We start from the raw sequence: 19,663 nt of genomic DNA on the forward strand, positions 1-19,663 counted from the left end.
TAAAACATTTACATATGTTCTTTGCCAGTTTTAAAAGAAAGAGTTCTTGATGAAAAAAAACAAAACAGCTTTATAAGCAGTCTTCTCCTACCTCTGATTCAAGAACAATTTTTAACAGTCTAACTACTTCTAAAAACCTCTTCTTTATTTTGGTCCCCACTGATATGGGGAACTTGTCACTGTCATTATAATAAACAATCAATACATTTATTCTGAAGAAACTACTAGCCAGGGGAATCATTAGGAGGAATCTTGGTACCGAAATCCTTGGCAGAATTCTAGATTTCCATTAAGTTTGCAAAATTCTGTGAATTCTAACAAAATGTTACCAATTTTTATCCTATGAATATGTGTTTCAGAGAAAAATTCTTATCTGGATTTAGTTTGCTACTTTATTCTGGATTTATTTAGCTAAACATTTGCAGAAAATGAGTAAACTATTATATTCGTTGCTATTTATATGGTTAAGTCACCACATGGCTAAATATCTCCTGAGGGGAAAAAACAGCTTGGGATTTAAGCCAGGATGACAATTGTACACCAAAACTGAGAGCTTCTAGAGATAACAAGCATTTTGTTAGGTTTGAAGAATTCTACTACTTCTGGATTTTTTGTTTCTCAAGGATAGTTTGCTACTATTCCTTTTGTAGTTTAGTAGAAATGTAAAAATTCCCTTCCTCTATCCTCCTGGCACGTAAGAGAAGGACACTAGTTGGCATGCACTGTTTTTATGTCGACAGCCAGAGCTATTTTAAGCTATTTTAGTACTATCCAAAAAGGTTAGCATGACATTAGCAAGCTAAAAGGTAAATTCTCAGTCTTTGGTCACTTACTAAGAACATTACTTTTTAACAACCCAACTGTCTACCTCTTGGTCATACAAATAAAAATAAAATTCAAAAACATAAACCATGAAGCCATAATTAGAAAGTCCTACCTTTTGCGCATCTCCCGTAAAATATGCAATGGCTAGGGTGGGCAGAATCATGAACAGTGCATTGTAATAGAGCAGACCATATTTTCCCAGCTCCTAGGAGAATAAAAAATTAGGTGTTTCATTTGGTTCTGGTAGACAGAGAAAGACAACCCTGTACAGAGTGCCACCCCCCATTACAAACATGCACCCCTCCCCCACAACATACACAGCAAATTAGTCAAGTCAGAAGTCTTGCAAACATTAATGACCTAAGCTTTCCAAAAAAAAAAAAAAATGCAAACTTACAAGATTTCAAGTTTATTTGAAATAAATTCCTTGAGTGCTTAAGATCAGAGAAATAAAAATGACATCAACTCACTGCCTCAAAACAGCAAGGAGAAAAGAGGTTATTTTGAACACAAACATACACGTCCTTGGAGCCCTTCCCTTTCCAGAACAGAATAAAAGTCACCAAGTTAGTCTTGGGCTTTTCAGAACTATAATAGAGTGCAATTTAACAGACACAAAGACTCACACCTAGACCAACACAGACAGACATAACTTCCCAATGAAGTATTTCTGAAAATGTATACGGGAAGTACAATGAAGATTAAGAAGAAAGAAAAGAAAAAGAAAAAGGAAAAGGAAAAAAAAGAAAAGAAAAGAAAAAAGAAAGAAAGAAGATTAAGATTACCCTACAGGGACTTTCCTGGTGGTCCAGTGGTTAAAAATCCACCTTCCAACGCAGGGGATGTGGGTTCGATCCCCGGTTGGGGAACTGGGATCCCACATACCGTGGGGCAGCTAAGCCCTCACACTGCAACTACTGAGCCTGTGCACCACAACTAGAGATCTCACGTGCTGCAACTACAGAGCCCACATGCTCTGGAGCCTGCACACCACAACTAGAGCGCCCATGTGTCATGACTACTGAGACTGTGCACTCTGAAGACCACATGCCACAACTAAAGAGAAGCCCACACACCACAACAAAGAGCCCGAGCGCCACAACAAAAGATCCCGCGTGCCACAACTAAGACCCGACACAGCCAAAAATAAATAAATAAAATAAACATTAAATAAAAAAAGATTACCCTACAATTCCCAAAATATGGTATGACTAGTTGTGCCCTCAGCTACTGGGGAGCAACACACATCTTCAAACACAGGGAGTCTATGAGAACTGTGGGTCCACCTTTGATTCACAGAATTCTGGGACATTCAGCAGGAAGCAGTCACCTAAAAAAGTAGGCCTGAGTTTGGAGGGTAAAGGGGGGGTAAAGGAATAGTGAGGATTAGGGGCATAGTATCTGCCTAACTTCTGTGACTGAAAGATCACCAAGTGATATGAAAAGTCAAACTACCTTCTCAAAAGCAGGGGTTTTTTTCAGTGATATATTTTTTTAAATTTTTATTTTATATTGGAGTAGAGTTGATTAACAATGTTGTGTTAGTTTCAGGTGTAGAGCAAAGTGATTCAGTTATACATATACATGTATCTATTCTTTGTTATGTATCTATTTAGGTTATTACAGAAAACTGAGCAGAGTTCCCTGTGCTATATCAAAAGCAGCTTTGAAAAACTGGAAACAAATACCCAACAACAGAAAACTAGTTGATTAGACTATGATACAACCATACAATGCAATATTATGCAGCCACTAAAAATGTTTAATACTGATTGATGAGGAAAGTGTTCATGAAACAGTACTAAGTGAAAAATACAGGTTAGAAAACATTATATTTCATCACTCTTTTAAGTTTTTCTCATAGTTAAGTGTGTACATGCACATATACACACAAACACACATTCTTACAAAAGGGTATCTACCAAAACAGTGCTTCTCATTCAATGGTGGAATTAAGAAAGATTTATATTTTCTTCCTCTTGTTTATCTATGTTTTCTACTAATTCTATTATAAATACATGTTATTTGTGTGACTTCTTTTGAGTTAAAAATGTTTTAAATTCAGTAGCTGCATTCAGGTCTGAAATGCAGCACTAAGTCTTTATGTCATGTGATTCATGCTCAAAGGACCACGATTATAAGCAGTTCTGAAATGATAGGTAATAAAACTCCTGATTAAAAGCATCTCATTGTGGCCCTACTGCCTGCTGGATAAACCAAATAACTGATTGCTTATAGCCACCACAGCATCAATGAAAAGGTGTGCCTGATTTCTAAGGCAGCAAGAAAAAAGCCACAGTAGGACAAAACAACCTTTAACATCAGGTGCCCCAACAGCAAGAGACATGAGTGTTATCCGGGAAGTAGAGGATGCCTACACACACACACACACACCATCCAGACAGCTGACAAATGCCAAACTGTTGTTTTTCTTTTCACTTGTTACCTGTTTTAAATATCTTTTCCCCTGTTTTCTTAAACAGAGTACATTGACTACAATTTAATTTAGGGCATCATCATTAACATGCATTACTGTATTGTGTTTTTATATGGTGTTGTCCATCTTTGAGTAGTTCCATCTGACTTTCACAGTTTTCCTGTTTCTCTTGTTATTAGCTGAGCTTTTATATTGCTGATAAGCCTCTGCCTCCAGATACGATTGTTGCTCCTAATCCATGAACTGTGAAAAGCAGATCAATATGCTTAAAAGTTCTAATACAAGTAAGCCGTAAGTCATTTCTGAGTGAGGAACTAAAAGGCTCCCCTGGGAATAAAATACTCAGAAACCCTCTTTGCTTTTTTTCCTAGGTTCTAGGATGTACTCTAGATTGTGCTATCCAATATAGTAACCACTGGCCAAACGCAGCTATTCCAATTGAATTATAATTACATTAAACTACCAGTTCAGTTCCTCAGTTGTGCCGTCACTTATCAAGTGTTCAACAGCTACGTGTGGCTAGTGGCTACCATTAATGGTCCGCAGAGATAACAGATTTCCATCATTATAGAACTGTACTCGACAGTACTGTTTTAGACAGCTGAGGCTACTGGAGAAATGAAATGTTATTATTACTACATATTTCCAAAGCAGCAAAAAACAAGAGTAAAACTAAATAGAGCTCTAACTATTCACTTTTCTCTAGCTATTGCAGAAAGATTAAATTTTTTAATAGTAGCTTCCATTAAAATGCAATCATCATACAGAGTCGTCAAGGCAAATAAATGGAGAACAAGACATAAAGGGTATATTCAAAGAAAATTTGCTGAAACTAGATCTATACTGCCCCTAGTTCTTCCAGGTTATTCAAAATAAACATTCTAGATTATTCAAAATAATGAAAACTACTGGGATGGCCATATATTCTACAGTCCTTTCTGAAGAAGGCAAAGCCACCAGCCAAGATGATACAAACTCTATACTAATACTACTATCAAGCAGGTAGGGCATTTGTATTTATGATCTGAACCCCAAAAAGGACCTGAAGTAGTTTCAGAAATACTGTACATATAATAGAGCCAACTAAAAACTAAGCGGATATGGTCATCTGACTGATGAGAACACAGGGGTAGGAAAATAAGATAAAGCTATGGTCAAGTTATAAGACTTAAATACTAGATAAAAATACACCAGCTCCTTAGGAAAAACTACGACGGTATCTATGATAACGATCTCATGTGGGTCTTCATATAGGATCCATTATGATAGAAAGGACAACTCCTTCAATAACAACCCTAGGATATATAAAGCTGAGTTCCATGTAGCTTCTCCTTACAATAATGCAATCTTATACCATAATGTAGTAAAATATGGCTTGAGTGCTCAGCTTTCTGATGGTCTGGCTTGATCTCAAAATAAAATTTTGTGTGTTTATATTCAACATATACATTAGACAAATAAAAATATCTTTAAAGCCTTCATATGCATGCTGCAGTTGAAGGAAAAGAGCAGGGTATATGAAGTTCATGTCTATGAGATCTAGGCCAGGAAACTCGGTGCTGCCCCTGAAAGAGAGATTCTAATACTGCCTAAGTTTCCCATTACAGTTGGCCCTCCATATCCATATCTGCATCTGAGGATTCAACCAACAGTGGATGGAAAATATTCGGAAAAAAAAGTAAAAATTCCAGAAAGTTCCAAAAAGCAAATCTTGAATTTGCCACACAAGCAACTGTTTACACAACATTTACATTGTATTTACAACTATTTACATAGCATTTATATTGTATTAGGTATTATAAGTAATCTAGAAATGACTTAAAGTATATGGGAGGACGTGCATAGGTTACATGTAAATACTGCTCCATTTATATAAGGGACTTGAGCATCTGAGGACTTTGTTAATCTCGGATGTTCCTAGAACCAATCCCCTATGGATATTGAGGGACTACTATATATTTGTAGGACAAATATGCAAAGTCCATCCTTGTTCTTGTTCCAACTCACTTCTGAAATCTGCTCAAGAGCTTCCAGATACTTCTTTCTTGTCCAGGTCCCTCACCAAGTCCTCCAGAACACAGCCATGAACGTTTATGACACTTTTCTCTAATGAACACTCCTTACTTACATCACTATCCCTCTCAAAGTCAATATTCACCCAGTCCCTTCCAGAAAAGCCAACAGTAAAATCTAACTGCTAATTAGAAAATAAAGTTTCTTACGTGAGCACCAAAGTACAGGCATTTCGCATCCTTCATAAGTATTTTTCCTTATTCCCCACTTTATCTCCTGATGAATTGACATGACCATTCCCAACAACAGTAAACATCTCTTAAAGAAGCGTAAGACTGCTACCTACTTTTGAATCTAATTTTTGTTTTACGTAGGCACCATTTGCTGCTGTCAGGACATCATTTATCAGAATAAAAACATATCCTTCCAGATCGAATGCCAAGTCAGAGCTGCAAAACATAAGTAACACTTTAATAACAGCTAACATTTAAAGAACATGCATTAAATTTTAAGTAAGTCTGAACTACAATATTTCTAAGAACATACGCTAATCTAGGTAAGTGAATATTAGGCATTTTATCAGCTACTAGTATTTCTTGGTTCCTGGTTAGAGTTTGCAATTTCATAATCAGTACGGGGGTCTTCAGAAATGAGAAGCACTAACACTTAAACAAAATCTTTAAAAAAATTAGCAATAATCAACGTCAGTTAATAGCACACTGCTCTGAATTCAAAGTCAGACAACAAGAAAGAACCAACCAAATTCACCATTACAATATATCCGAAGCAAGCAGAAGGCATCAGAGCTCAATTTCACAGATAAGGAAAACAAAAGGAGAATGAAGTTGTTAACACGTCATTTTTCAAAGGTTCACACAAAAGGTAGGGCTGTCTTGCACAGGTGGTTGGGCCACTGGGTGGAATTTCTGAAGTGTGGATGGTGGTTAGTTCTGAGATCAGGCTACATCAGTGTCTAAGCACATAGTGGGAACTCAAATACTTAAAATAATTGCTTAGTGAGCCTACCAGGTGTAACTAGTGGGATTAGGGAAACTGAAGTTTCCTGATATTTAGCAGAGCACCAGGCACAGGACCTTAGTAAAATGAACAGAATAAATGAAAATCTAAGTACACCTTCAGCATACTTTAGCACCCTAGCTAAAACAGGGGCCCTGCATTCTGTGATTCTGCAAAGGTGTTATCTATTTGTAGCTAAACTATTACATGGGACAGACTTCTGAGGAGCTCTATGCCACTGCAATTTCGGGCAAAACTACCTAATGACCCAACCCTCTTCCAAGGAGCCTGACAACCTCTAACTCCAGACTCTCTTCCTCCAAATTTTTTTCCCAAGTAAAAGGTTCTACCAGATAGCAATCTGCCTCAGAAACTTTTTGCAGGCCAGAGTTAGCCCTGAGAAACTCCTGTTGTTTTGCTCTGTTTTAGATAGCACCAGCTTCAATGAAATACTTCAAAGATTAGTAGGGCATCTTTAAAAAGAAAGGTAGGAGGCTCGTACAGAATTTTTCTCCAAGGAGGAAGGTTACCTAGGGGGAAAAGCATCAGCTATATAACAAAATTCTAGTAACTAACTACTCTATTTTTTTTTTTTTGAATGAAATTTCACTTCGAGAGTTAGGGTAGAGTAGAACTGACTTATAGTACTTTCCCCCCACCTATACTACAGGGATATGATGAAGGTAAATGAGCCAATTCAAGAAGCACACCAGAACTCCCAGATGGAAAATACAATGTCAGGCAGAATTTGCGGCATTAGCAAACCCACACATGCAGAGTAAAATGTTGTAGAAGGCTTCCACTCATCATTTCAATTTTCTGAGTCTTTGGGTATACATTTTCCCCACTCACTTTAAAATTAAAACTTAAGAACAATGGAAAAAAGCTTTAATAGAATATCTAAGTTACAGCATTTGTGATACCTTAATGTGAAACCCAATAAAGCAATTCTATTATTTATTTCCCATAAGGCAAATAATTTATTATCATTTGCCTTCTCTGAGACACATTTTCTTTAGCAGCATGCAAAGGAAAAGAACGTCACATGGTTTATAAAAGCACACAGACTCTGGAGTCAGGCACAGATTCAAATTCCAGCTCTGCCATTTACTAGCTGTGTGACCTTGAGCAAGCAAGCTACTGAACCTAGATTTTAGTTTTCTCAACATAAATAGGAAAATTATACCCATACCTTTCAGAGTGGTTGTGAAAAACACATAAATAATATGTGTAAAAATACCAAACATACTGTATGGCACATGGTATATGCTCAATAAATAGAAGATAGCAATAATAAACTCTAAATAGTTTATTATATAAAGAGTTTAAATAATAAACTCTTTAACCTTTTGAATGAATGAATGAACTTTTAGAATGAATTTAACTTTTAAGAATCCCAAGAATCTGATTTTGCTAGCCTTAATCTTCATACAGCCAAAAAGATTTAACTTTTAAAAGTCTTTTACTTTTCAAAAACATGATTCTTATTTAGCCTATAAAAAAATTCTCTTTATTGGTAATTGATCATTTATTATCAATAATTATTGATAAATTCTAATGTACTCTCATAGGTTTTATATAGGCCCCCATCTTACCTGGCAGCTACAAAGGCTCCAATAATCATTGCAAATACAGTCATCTTAATACCCCAAGAAAAAGTCTTCCTACAAAATAAAATAATTAAAAAATACATACATGTGGCTTTAGTTATTTACAAAGACTCGTTCTGCAACATAGGCAAAAAATATATGTTTTCTTTAAAAAAGTTGTAAACAAATGATTCCAAGGAACTGGATATTTAAAAGAACCCCTCTGATGAAGCAAAAACTTACTTTCTTATATAAGTAAGTATACTTATTTTTTCTTATTTTTACCATTTATTATTATTACTGAGCTTGAATTTTTGCTAATCAGATTTCTTTAAGTTGAAAATGGCCACACACATTTGTAGTAAAAGTAGGCAAGACATGAACACTATTTAAAGCCTATACTGATCTTCTGACCCAGCTTCACCCAGTGGCATCAGTAGGTATAGGAATTCTTGAAAGTATACCTCATGTTCAGCCAGGCTTCCATAAGGAAGCCATAAACTATCAACTCCTACAGCAAAGGGAGAAAGTTGCTTAAACTTCTCAAAAGATAAAGTAGAAACAACACAAATAATTGTAATATCTTACATATGCTGGGCACCTTTTCAGGGTGATTAAAGTTGGTTAAAGACTAGATATATTAGAAATTTAACTCACTTGAGTAAAAGTCCTTCAGCAAACATTGTAAACAGGATGGAGAACCTTCTCAGAACTGTAAACATTGGCAAGCTGCAGGAAAAAAACAAAGATATTTAGGTAAAATAAAATTTGATTCTCCAAAATTAGTATTTTAAAATAATGCTAATCTCTTCCTTCCATTATGGAAATTCCATGCTGATTAATCTGTGACTAAATTAAATCCTTATTTCTCTCTAGAAAGTATTTGAAAGCCTGAAAGGGTTGCTTTTATAAAACTACCAGAAGTGAAAAACACCAAACTAATTATAAAATGGTAGAAAACATACATCTATTAACAAAGACTGATAACAGACATTTTTAATTTTACCCTGCTTATCATGTTAAACACCCTGAACAGTAATCATGTTAGTCTTTAAGACCTCGTCTTTCTTTTCTAGACTGACCTCCCTTCCTACCCCTAACTTTCAAATAACATCGGTGATAATCTTACCCCATAAAACATTCCTTGATTGTCCTTTTGTGGAAGTAATCCTGTCTTCCTCTAAATTCCTAGAGCATTCTGCTTGCACTAATCAAACATACAGCCTCTTGCAACATAATTATTTCTGAATCTATCTCATCTCACCCCAAAGTGCCTTATACTTAACTGGCAATCAAAGATAGGGTGTGAAAAGATGGATGGATGGATAGATGACAAAGGATGAAAAAGAGCAAACTCTATATACAAGCAGCACTTTGCAGCAGGTCTGCATTTCTTTCCAAGTGGGTAATGAGATGTAAAAGGATGCCCCACCCATGATAAATCTGACTTCCATGGAACCTTAACCAGAAATACCATCGTGGTCATTCTGTCAAGTTTCTTGGGTCTGAGGAAATGAAAAAAGCTTGGTCTCTACCCTCAGAGATCTCTCCATTCTGTTTTACAATCACCCATTAAGCCAGAGGTTTAGCTCACGTGACAGTGGTGAAGCCATGGGTTTCTGTTAAATGGTTTCCCTATGTGTATACTTTTAACATCACATATACCTGATACATACACTCTTTAAGTGGAAAAGCCAAGAACTGGGAAGTTAGAGGATAATAAGTGTTGTCATGGAGTAGAGAGCTACTGCTTCTTTCTAAAAGTGAAAATGCTGCCTCTAAAATCATATGGCCATGTGTAAAATGTTAATCATATTTGTATCAGGGTTCCATCTGATGCTATTTTAACTACCCCATGTTAAAAGAAAAACTACAAAAGTTCTCATATCCACAATCTAATTTTACTTGTAGAATTTGCCTAAAATATACTATTTATAAGTTGTACTAATGAATTGAAATCTCAGAAGCCTAACATATATCCTTCACTATTACAGGTCTGGAAAAATAATGAAAATCTCCCATCACAGTATTTTATAACATTTTAAGACTTCTATCATCAAAGTGAAGGGGGAAAAAAACCCCAAACAAACAAAAAACTTCTTTCTCTTCAAACTTAAGAGATTAAGTTTCTGGTCCTTTCATTCTTCCAGGATCAGTAACAATGTGTTAAACATTTGACATTTTCAAGTACAATTTTAAGAACACATTATATTAACCTCACTAGTAAAATAAAGTTATCCATACTTCAGTTTCTTTGTGCTGAACAGTCCCGTGATTTGGTTCCCAAAATATAGTAGAGGTAGTGGAAACGTCTAGAAAATTTAAAAAGGGATAACAAAACTCAATAATAAAGACAGCTAAAACAAGGTCCTTTTCAAACAGAAACAGTTTTGTTTATATGATCAAATTCTTTCTACTTAAAACACAAGATTAGTTCTCACACACAATTTTGGCCCCCATGAAGCACCCAAACAACATTACTCCTGGATAAATAGCTCTCTGCAGAAAGAATGGAAGGGAAAAAAGAAACACAAATATGAATATGATCAAAGCACAAGGGACAACAACATCTTTCTTTACAGTATGATAATGTAGAGCCCATTGTTCCGATGTCAGCAGAAAAATGAAAGACATTTCATCCTCAGGTGGAGTCAAGCAGAAGCAGATCGAAGAATAAGAAAATAAACCCAAAGAATAATGAATGCAGGGTACACAGATTAGATGGACGTAGAAAATGCAAAATGACTGTAATCCCAGCAAGTGTTCAATAATTAAAACAGAACACAAGATCTAGGGGCATTTTTTCTTAACTTTAAAGAGACTGTGGGACTTTTTAAAAACACATATTACTATATTTATTCTTTGCCTGCATTATACCTACTCTGGATTGGGCGATTTCAAGGCTGCAATTTTTAAATATGTAAGGCACTGATGAAAAATATATATAGTGACTTCTTTTCAGAACATAAAGTATTACTTTTTTTTTTCTTTTTTACCTTTCGAGGTACATTTCTGTCAAAGTCAGGAAACTTGACTACTCTGAGTGCCTTTCCAACCCAGAGTACTGCCACTGTGGCCACCATCTGTAAACAGAGAACACAGATTCACTGTTCTACATATAAAGACACATTCAGAAGTTCTAACGACACAAACCACGTAACGCTGAAGATTCCAACTAACCTGGCCAAGTCCAACACATAGTGAGGAGGGAAATCTACAAAAATGGTAGAGAAAACAAAAAAAACACAGGGTCAGAAAAACCTGAGCTCGGTGAATTCAATTTGCACATCGGCAACCTTACAATGCATTTTGATAAAAAACACACCAACGTCTACCCCTCATCCAAATGACAATCAGAGGAAAATCCCTGCCAGTTGTCAGGCAACACCGCTGATTTTGTAGCCTCGGGCTGCCACTTGTCTCATCTTGTCCGATTCTACAATTTCAGTCGGCTGCCTGTAACGGACTTGTCTTGGAAGTGAAGACATACATCTCTTGAACGGTTTCACACATTTAAAAAAAAAAAAAAAAAGCTTCTGCCTTTGTGGTCCCAGTGGCAGCATCACAATCATCTTAAATGGGCTTGAGGATGCGTAGGTCCCCAGAGGCTGTCAGCGAAGTCAGGGAACCCTGAAGCCCCGGAACCTAGCCCAGGGTGCGGGGAAGGCCGGGCATCCCTCTCCGGGCTCCCAGCCTGGCGTGCACAGGAGTCAAAAAAGTCACGAAGCAACTCCGCTCCGTCTCTCCGAAGGGCAGGGTTTCCAGGGTGCTGCACGGCGGGCAGGGCAGGCGCTTTCCGAACGCGGCCCCGAACGCTCACCCGGCAGTCCCGAGCTCGGCGCCGGGAGCGGGAACCCCACTCCGGGCCGGCGCGCAAGCCGGCTCCGCCGCCCCGGCCGCGTATCAGCCGCCCGCCCGCCCTCCCTCCCTCCCCGGCTCCCGCCCAACTTTGTTCAGCTCCAACTTTGCAGGCAAAGTCCAGGGAGCCGGCGCCCAGCCGCCGCCGCCGCCGCCCGCTCGTCTCCGCGGCCTGGGTCGCCGCCGCCTAGGCCCTACCTGTAGTTGGTGAGCACGCTCTTGTTGACCACCACGATGAGGAAGGAGCTCACGCCGTAAAAGCCAGCGGCCAGCAGTTTCAGGAACACGGTCAGCGTTTCGGCCGACGCCATCCCCAGCTCCTCCTCATGTCTGTGTGTGGAGGATTTCGCGGGGGCTTCTCCTTTAACCCGGGCCTGCTGACGTCTATGAACTTCCGCCATGGCGGCGGCGGCGGCGGCCTGCGAGGGGAGCGGCGGGCGGCGGGGCCGAGCAGAGCTGGGGTCTGAGGCGGCAGCTCGCGGGGACTCGCGGGACCGGGGCCGGTGTACTGGGCCAGCTGCCGCTGCCGCCTCGGCTCCCTGCGCGGCCGCCGCCCACCCCCGCCCAGGGGCAGGGACGCTGTGGTTCACACGCCCCGGGACTTTGATCGGGCATTGTGCAACGCGGGGTCAGAGGGTAGGGGCCGCGCCTGGCTCGGCCTGGGCAGGGCTTGGAGAAGGCCCGGAGAAGGGGCAGTGGCGACCCTGAGTCCCGTACAGAGAGGGAGAAGAAGCTTAGGGGGAACCACTCGGGGACACCAGGATGCCTAGCAGCACAGCACAATCGCGGAAGGAAGCAACCGGCTAACGCCTGCGCGCAAGCCCGCGCCGGGTGTCTCGGGGGCCGCGTACCTGGGATGCGGAGGCTGGCGGCCGGGGGGCTGAGAGCCGTATTTTCCAGATAACTGCCGCAACCAAAAATACAGACCCTCCTCCAATCGGTAACAGGTGGCTGACTGAGTAGTTAACAATGTGCGTGCGTCTAGCCTCACTCGAACGCTATTTTGGTCTCTCTTGCAGAGGGCCTAAGCCCTTAAAAAGTATCAGATGTGGATCAAGAGTAAACATTCAACTGTTCAATATTTCAGTCTGCGTTGCCTCAGATTTCTTACGGTTTCTGAACCCAGAAAACACCATACAATACTGTCTTTGAGATTGTACTGCCATATCCAAAAAGTAGCAAGATAATAAAGTGGCTTGGGGGTTGGTGAAACAGTAAGGTGTTAGGAGCTGAGTTCCAATTCCGGGTTTCCTAGAAATGCCCCCTCACTAGCTGTGTGCCCTTGGGTCAGTTAGTTGAACTCTCTGAGCCTACATCTCCTCATCTCTGGATATAAAGCTGGTTTTCAGTAAACAGTAGACATTGTCATATAAGAGAAACAACTCATTATTACCAGCTTAAACAAAGAAATGACATATCTAATTTTAATGTTAAGGCAGAAAAATAACTTTGAATTATTTATCTAACTATTTTGTCTATATCTTTAAAATATTTTTCCATATTTTAAAATTATGGTAAAATATACATAACACAAAATTTACCATCGTCACCTGGTTTTTATTATGGTGAAATATGCATAATATAAAATTTATTATTTCAACACTTTTTAAGTGTACAATTCAGTGGTGTTAAGTACATTCATGTTGTTGTGAAACTCTTAACCACTACCCTTCTCTAGAGCTTTCATGTCATCTCAAACTGAGATTATGAAACCACTAAACAATAACTCCCCATTCCTCCTTCCCTCCATCCTCTAGAAACCGCTATTCTACTTTGTCTCTATAAATTTGACTATTCTAGGTATCTCAAATAAGTAGAATCATACAGTATTTGTCCTTTTGTGTCTGACTTATTTCATTTAGCATATTTTCAAGGTTCATCCACATGTAGCATGTGTCAGAATTTCTTTCCTTTTCAAGGCTAGATAATATTCCATTGTATGTATATCTTTTGATTTATATATTTTATGTTATCCTGGGGACACTTGTGTTCTTTGACTGCTCCTTAGGAAAAACTGGCACACAGAATGAAATTCTTAACACAGTCCACAAGGCCTTAGGTGACATGGCTCCTGCTGTCCTTACATTTTCCTCCCTAGGCTTCAGCTAAATCAAACTACACCCAGTTCCCTGAAGAATAATGTGGGTTCCTGTGTCCTTACTTCTGTGTCTTTACTCCCATATTCCCTACATCTGGGGTGCTTTTTCTCTCCCTCCTCTCCACTGTCTCCTGAAGAACTGTTACTTTTCTTTTAGTATTTAGGCAAAATATTATCTCCTCTCTGGGCACCTTCCTTCACACCGCCTCTCCTTGCCCTCCACAGAAATGACATCTCTCCTTTGTGCTTCTCCCACTGCATCTTTGTGCATCCCCTTTATAGAGGCTCTGGAATTATATGTGTACATGTCAGTCTGTTCCACTTGACAGTGAGCTCATTGAGGGCTGGGTGAGGCAGGGACATCTAGCACACTTTAGATGTTTTTGCTAAATGAATCAGCGAATGGTATAACTTTTCAACAATGAAAGAAGTGGCCAAATTTCTTCCTTAACTGCTGGCAGCAGAAGAAAAATAACTCGAAAATTATATTTTGAGAAACATCCCTTGTGAAAAAAATTATTATTAAAATAATAATGTCCCTCATTACAAAAGCAAACAAGCAAAAGAGACTTGTATCGCATAACTATCTTGCTCTCTTCCTCTCTCACCCCTACCCATTTTTCAGAGAAAGCAACTGCTAACCATCTCGAGGCTCTGCTTAGAGCCACTTTCTGTGCCTATACAAATACATATACACACACATATGCATATATATACATACACATATATTTATAGACATGTATTGGTATACATTTTTTAACATAAATGAAGAGAACCAGGTAAAAACACTGATGCTCAAACCAGATACTGCCTCTGACACTAGTTTTGTGATCTCCGGCAAGTTGCTTAATGTTACGGTGGTTCAGTTCCCTCATCTGTAAAATGGGGATAACAATAGCACCCACCTCATAGGGTGGTGATGAGAATTAAGTAAGTTAATAAAGTTAAATGCTTAGAATATAGTACACACTTTACAAATGTTCCTAATAATAATAATTACTATTATTATCATTATGATTATGCAACCTTTCTCTTTTCACTTTTTATTCCTTGAAGGCCTTTCTGTGGCAGTAAAGAAACTCTACCTCATTCTTTTCAACGGCTGCAGAGAATTCTATCAGCTAGATGCATCATGATTGATGTGGTCCATCCTATAGACATTTTTAAGTTGTTGCCATTTTTTCAGTTTATACACAATGCAGCTTTGATTATCCTTGTCCATTCAACTTTGTACAGGTATCAGTTTCTAGAAGTGGAATTGCTTAATTAAAGACTACTTTTTTAAAAAATTAATAGAATGAACAAATTGATCTCCAGAGAGGTTGTACCAATTTTATATTACCACTAACACTGTATGAAAAGGAAATTTCCTTTTATAAAGTCAGGTGGTGATAATGGAAACCAGTGAAAGAGGCCAGATAATAGTTCAAGTGCTACTCTATGGAGTATGAAATGCCAGGTACAAATTTCTGCAACAAATCAATTGCAATTACACAAAATGAAATGAAAATAAATCTCCTAAAAAGTACTGATCCAAGCAATTACTGTTGTTTTTCTCAGCACGATTATGTAATTTATTAGCAAGTATACACTAAGACCTACCACAGACAGGCCAAGAACTGTGCTGGGTTTTCTTAACTCCAGTAATGATTTGTGGAGCCTCAGTAGAAGGCTTTGAAGTGTAGAGGAGTGACGCATTCTCATTAGATAATAAGAGATAAGATAGGTACTAAGGGGCTTCCCTGTGGCACAATGGTTAAGAATCCGCCTGCCAGTGCAGGGGACACGGGTTCGAGCCCTGGTCCGGGAAGATCCCACGTGCCATGGAGCAACTAAGCCTGTGTGCCACAACTACTGAGCCTGCGCTCTAGAGCCTGCAAGCCACAACTACTGAGCCCACGAGCCACAACTACTCAAGCCCGCGTGCCTCGAGCCCGTGCTCCACAACAAGAGAAGCCACCACGATGAGAAGCCCGTGCACCACAACGAAGAGCCGCAACCCTCTCGCTGCAACTAAAGAAAGCCTGCGCGCAGCAACGAAAACCCAACACAGCCAAAAATAAATAAAATTAAATCTTTTAAAAAAAGAAAATGAAAAAATAAAGCAACTATACCCCAATAAAAAAAAAGATATGTACCAATACTATAGTAGGGTATTATTATAGGGGATTAGACTTTTAGGTATTTTAGGTACTCAAACCTCTTTCCTAACCTTAGTAATATTAATCACAGAATTATATATGGGAAATGTATACATTATCTGATGAAATTTAATAAAGTTTAAAAAATATCTTAAAAAGCTGTACAAGATTGGAAAGACTGGATTTCAATGTTCTCATTGATATACAAGCCTACTCTAGTTGGAAATGTCAACACTGTAGGTTGATATATTTTATATCTTGCTAGGTGTAATTGCTAGCAGAAAAATCTTCTTTGTATTTAAATCATGTCTTTTGCTTTAGCCATCATGTTTCTCCATGAAGGAAATTGATCAGTACTTTTCCCTACACTTCTCCATTTGCCCTGGCTCACTTGCTCTTCTTATACTGGAATTTATTTGGCCTTTTTGGTGTTCACCAATTTCTTGTTTCACTAGATCAGCCAGCCTAGATCATACCCAATAACATACTGTGTTGTACCACTGATTATTCTATAGCCAGGGAGCAAAAGTCATAGGTGTTTCCTATTTGAACAATGCTTTTAAAATTCTGAGAACCAAAGTGCAAAGAAGTAGCATGCAGCTTCTCTGCAGTGCCTTATACTTCTCTGTGTTGGGCTGGAAGGAATGACCTCAATGACGACTGATGGGTGGCCTGGCAATGTGCTGCAATTGAAGTTCATTATCTTATTGCATCCTCACCACTCTAGGAAGTAGGTATGGTGAAACAACTTATAAACAGGAAAACAAAGGCCTAGTGGAAGTATTAGGCATGCCCTGAGTCTCACAGCTCTAAGTAACTGTACAGATTTGGCCCTAGTCCGTTCAACATTCATTTTGTGCTCCTCGACTGGACACACTTGCCTTATTTGGGGTAGGTGGACATACTTGCTTCTAAAGTTCTCACAATGCCATTACCTCCTTCAGTTGCCAAGTTTAGTGTTTAGCAATGCTATGAAGAATAATCAGGATATAGGAACACCAGTCTATTAAAATCATTGTCACTCATGACCCATTCACAACAATACCATACCAGACATCAATTTAGGCATTGAAAATACAGAGACATTTCAAACTCAATTTATTTACAACCGAACCTCATACAAATCTATCCAAAGTCAGCAGCTTTGATTCTTCTGTCTCTGTGAACTGACTGGCCTCACTATCCACCTATTCACATGGCTCTGCCCAATCTACAACCACCTCCAATCACGCTTCAACTCAAACCAAACTAGTTTTATCCCCTCCACTACACTGAAGCTGGTCACCCCTAAGTCACCAATGACCTCCATGGAAGTAAACCCAGCTGACTCTCAGTCCTTCTCTTGCTTGTCCACTTCACAGCATTTGCACTGCTGACCCTCTCCCTTCCCTTAGCTACACTCTCTTCCCTTGATTCCTGGGACACCACACTCTCTGCAACTCCTCCTGGTTCTCTGGATGCCCCTCTCATTTGTCTTTGCTGGTTCCTCCTCTTCTACCATATCTTTAAAATAAAAGTTTCATATGCCTCAAGGCTCAGTCGTGGGTCTTCTCATTTGATTCTACATATTCTCACTAAATAATATCATCTCATTCCATGGCTTCAGTTATGATTTAACATTCCATCAACACTTCCTAAATCTACTCATGTATGTTCTCTTGAACTCCAGGTTTGTATATCCAACTGTGTCTTGAACATCTTCACTTGGATGACTCTCTCTGAGGCTCTTCCACATGTCTAAAACTAAATTCATCCTTATCCCCTGAACACCAGCAAACTGCTTCTCCTCCACTGTTCCCCATTGTATCAAGTAATGAATTCTGACCAGCTGAGATCCTGGCTGTCTTACTTAACTATCCAAAATATTTACTACTTCCTTGGGACTTCCCTGGCGGTCCAGTGGTTAAGACTCTGAGCTTCCAGTGCAGGGGGAATGGGTTCGATCCCTGGTCGCGGAACTAACATCCCACATGCTGCACAGTTTGGCCAAAAAAAAATAAATGTAAAAAATTTACTACTTCCTGTTTATCAGCTCCAATTAGCATATTTCAATCCCTATACTGATTCTGTATGAGAATGTTCAGATGATTAAGATCTCTGTGGACTATATTATGGCAGAGAGTAGGAGATTTGATGCAACCCTGAGGCTAGGCTGTGATGACGTACTCCTGACCCTGCCATTTAAGAAGTAAACTGCTTCTAGTCAGTCCTAATAAACTGATGAAGAGAAAAAAGCATTTGCCATATCAGTACAGCATACTAGGTGTCAGGAGCTGTAGTGTTGATCTACCTCAGTAAAAATGCTACATGTGAAACATTATCTAAAACTGGAGTCACCTCCTGATTAAGTTTATAATCGTTCTCAGATATTTGTCAAGACCTGCCTTCTGTATTGGACAAACAGGTGAGTTAAATGGAAATGTGATAGGTATCACCACTCATGCATCTTTCCAAGTCTTTGATGATGGCAATAATCTCTGCAATTTCCCTAACGATATGCTATTCCCTTTTGTTACTGTTCCGGTAGGATGGGAAAGTTCCAGAGGCTTTTGCTTTCTACAATTATGGTCTTTATTCCATGAGTCAAAGAGCCATTGTGAGGATTTTGCTAGTTGCCAAGTATATCTGTTATGTCTAAACATGCATCTCTTCTAATTATACATTCAAGAATTGGATAAATAACCACACAGTGGCTCTGCAGACCCACTGGGCCCACTGTGTTTCAGATTTGGGCTAAGACTCTAGTTGTCACCTGACTCAGCCCCCAGTTTCACTGGTAGTCTACAGTGATATGGGTGCCCAGGAATTAGTATCAAGTAGCCAGCGTTCCATAATCCCCAAAAGGTCTGCGTATGTCCTTTCCCCTAGTACAAAGTCACTCTAGTAGATCACTGCAGTTCCCTTTGAGGAAGACTCGGAGGAAGATATGGTGTATACTTGTACCATGATACAGGAGCCTTCCTCAAGGACACTTGACACCCCCTTCAGTGCAAAGGGTTCTGGTTCTATAAACTGGCTTATGTCTGGAAACTGAGTAAGAGACTGTGAGTCTCCATTTTAGAAACTCAAGTTCGATTTTTTTGCTGTCAGTCTGGCTTTTCCTGTTATATAGATTAAGCACCATTTCAGTAGGTTGCCTTGCTATTACATTCTTAGGGATGTTGTAATCAATTAGCCACTGCCAAAGATTCCTGGGGATTAAAATATTCTGGTTACCACTATGTTACTGCTTTCCTTTTATGGTAAATATGCCCATCTCGCCTTTGGTGGTTAAGAACTGCTACTTGCCTCTGATACTCCAGACTTCTATCATCTCTATTATAAATAGTGAGCCCACCTCAATAGTGAAATTTCCCACCTTTATGCTTGGCTTATGGAGAACAGCCATGAGAGAACTTCTCAAGGATGTATATGCTCTACACAAAAAGATGTTTCTCAATGTGTTGATGATGGGCGTGTCCTCTCAGGATGTAGTTGAGGGATGGATATGTAGATTATTCATGATAAAAGCCCTCCAATATTCCTATCTCCCTAAACCTTGGCATTCCTTCATCTACATTATAATGGAGGAAGTTTTGGTCTCATTAAACAGAGGCCACTTTGAAAGCCAGGTCTTAGTTAACTAACTATAAATTGTCAGAATATTTCCACCTACATGAGTTAAAACATTAAATCCAGAACCTCT

At 39.2% G+C, this 19,663-nt stretch overlaps 1 protein-coding gene across 1 annotated transcript in view; it reads right to left on the reverse strand.

The window, feature by feature from the left end:
- SLC35D1 (solute carrier family 35 member D1) overlaps positions 1-12,244 on the reverse strand; it is a 50,041-nt gene extending 37,797 nt beyond the window's left edge. Inside the window, exons 1-8 of the mRNA XM_065880256.1 lie at positions 11,938-12,244; positions 11,062-11,095; positions 10,878-10,964; positions 10,126-10,193; positions 8,539-8,610; positions 7,888-7,956; positions 5,622-5,724; positions 938-1,030 (exon numbers count right to left, since the gene is read on the reverse strand). Of these exons, the coding sequence (XP_065736328.1) occupies positions 938-1,030; positions 5,622-5,724; positions 7,888-7,956; positions 8,539-8,610; positions 10,126-10,193; positions 10,878-10,964; positions 11,062-11,095; positions 11,938-12,140 (729 nt within the window). The 5' untranslated portion in view covers positions 12,141-12,244. The remainder of the gene's footprint in view (positions 1-937; positions 1,031-5,621; positions 5,725-7,887; positions 7,957-8,538; positions 8,611-10,125; positions 10,194-10,877; positions 10,965-11,061; positions 11,096-11,937) is intronic.
- Positions 12,245-19,663: the final 7,419 nt, after the last annotated feature.

Source organism: Phocoena phocoena, chromosome 1, assembly GCF_963924675.1.
Source record: "Phocoena phocoena chromosome 1, mPhoPho1.1, whole genome shotgun sequence".
Classification (NCBI taxonomy): domain Eukaryota; kingdom Metazoa; phylum Chordata; class Mammalia; order Artiodactyla; family Phocoenidae; genus Phocoena; species Phocoena phocoena.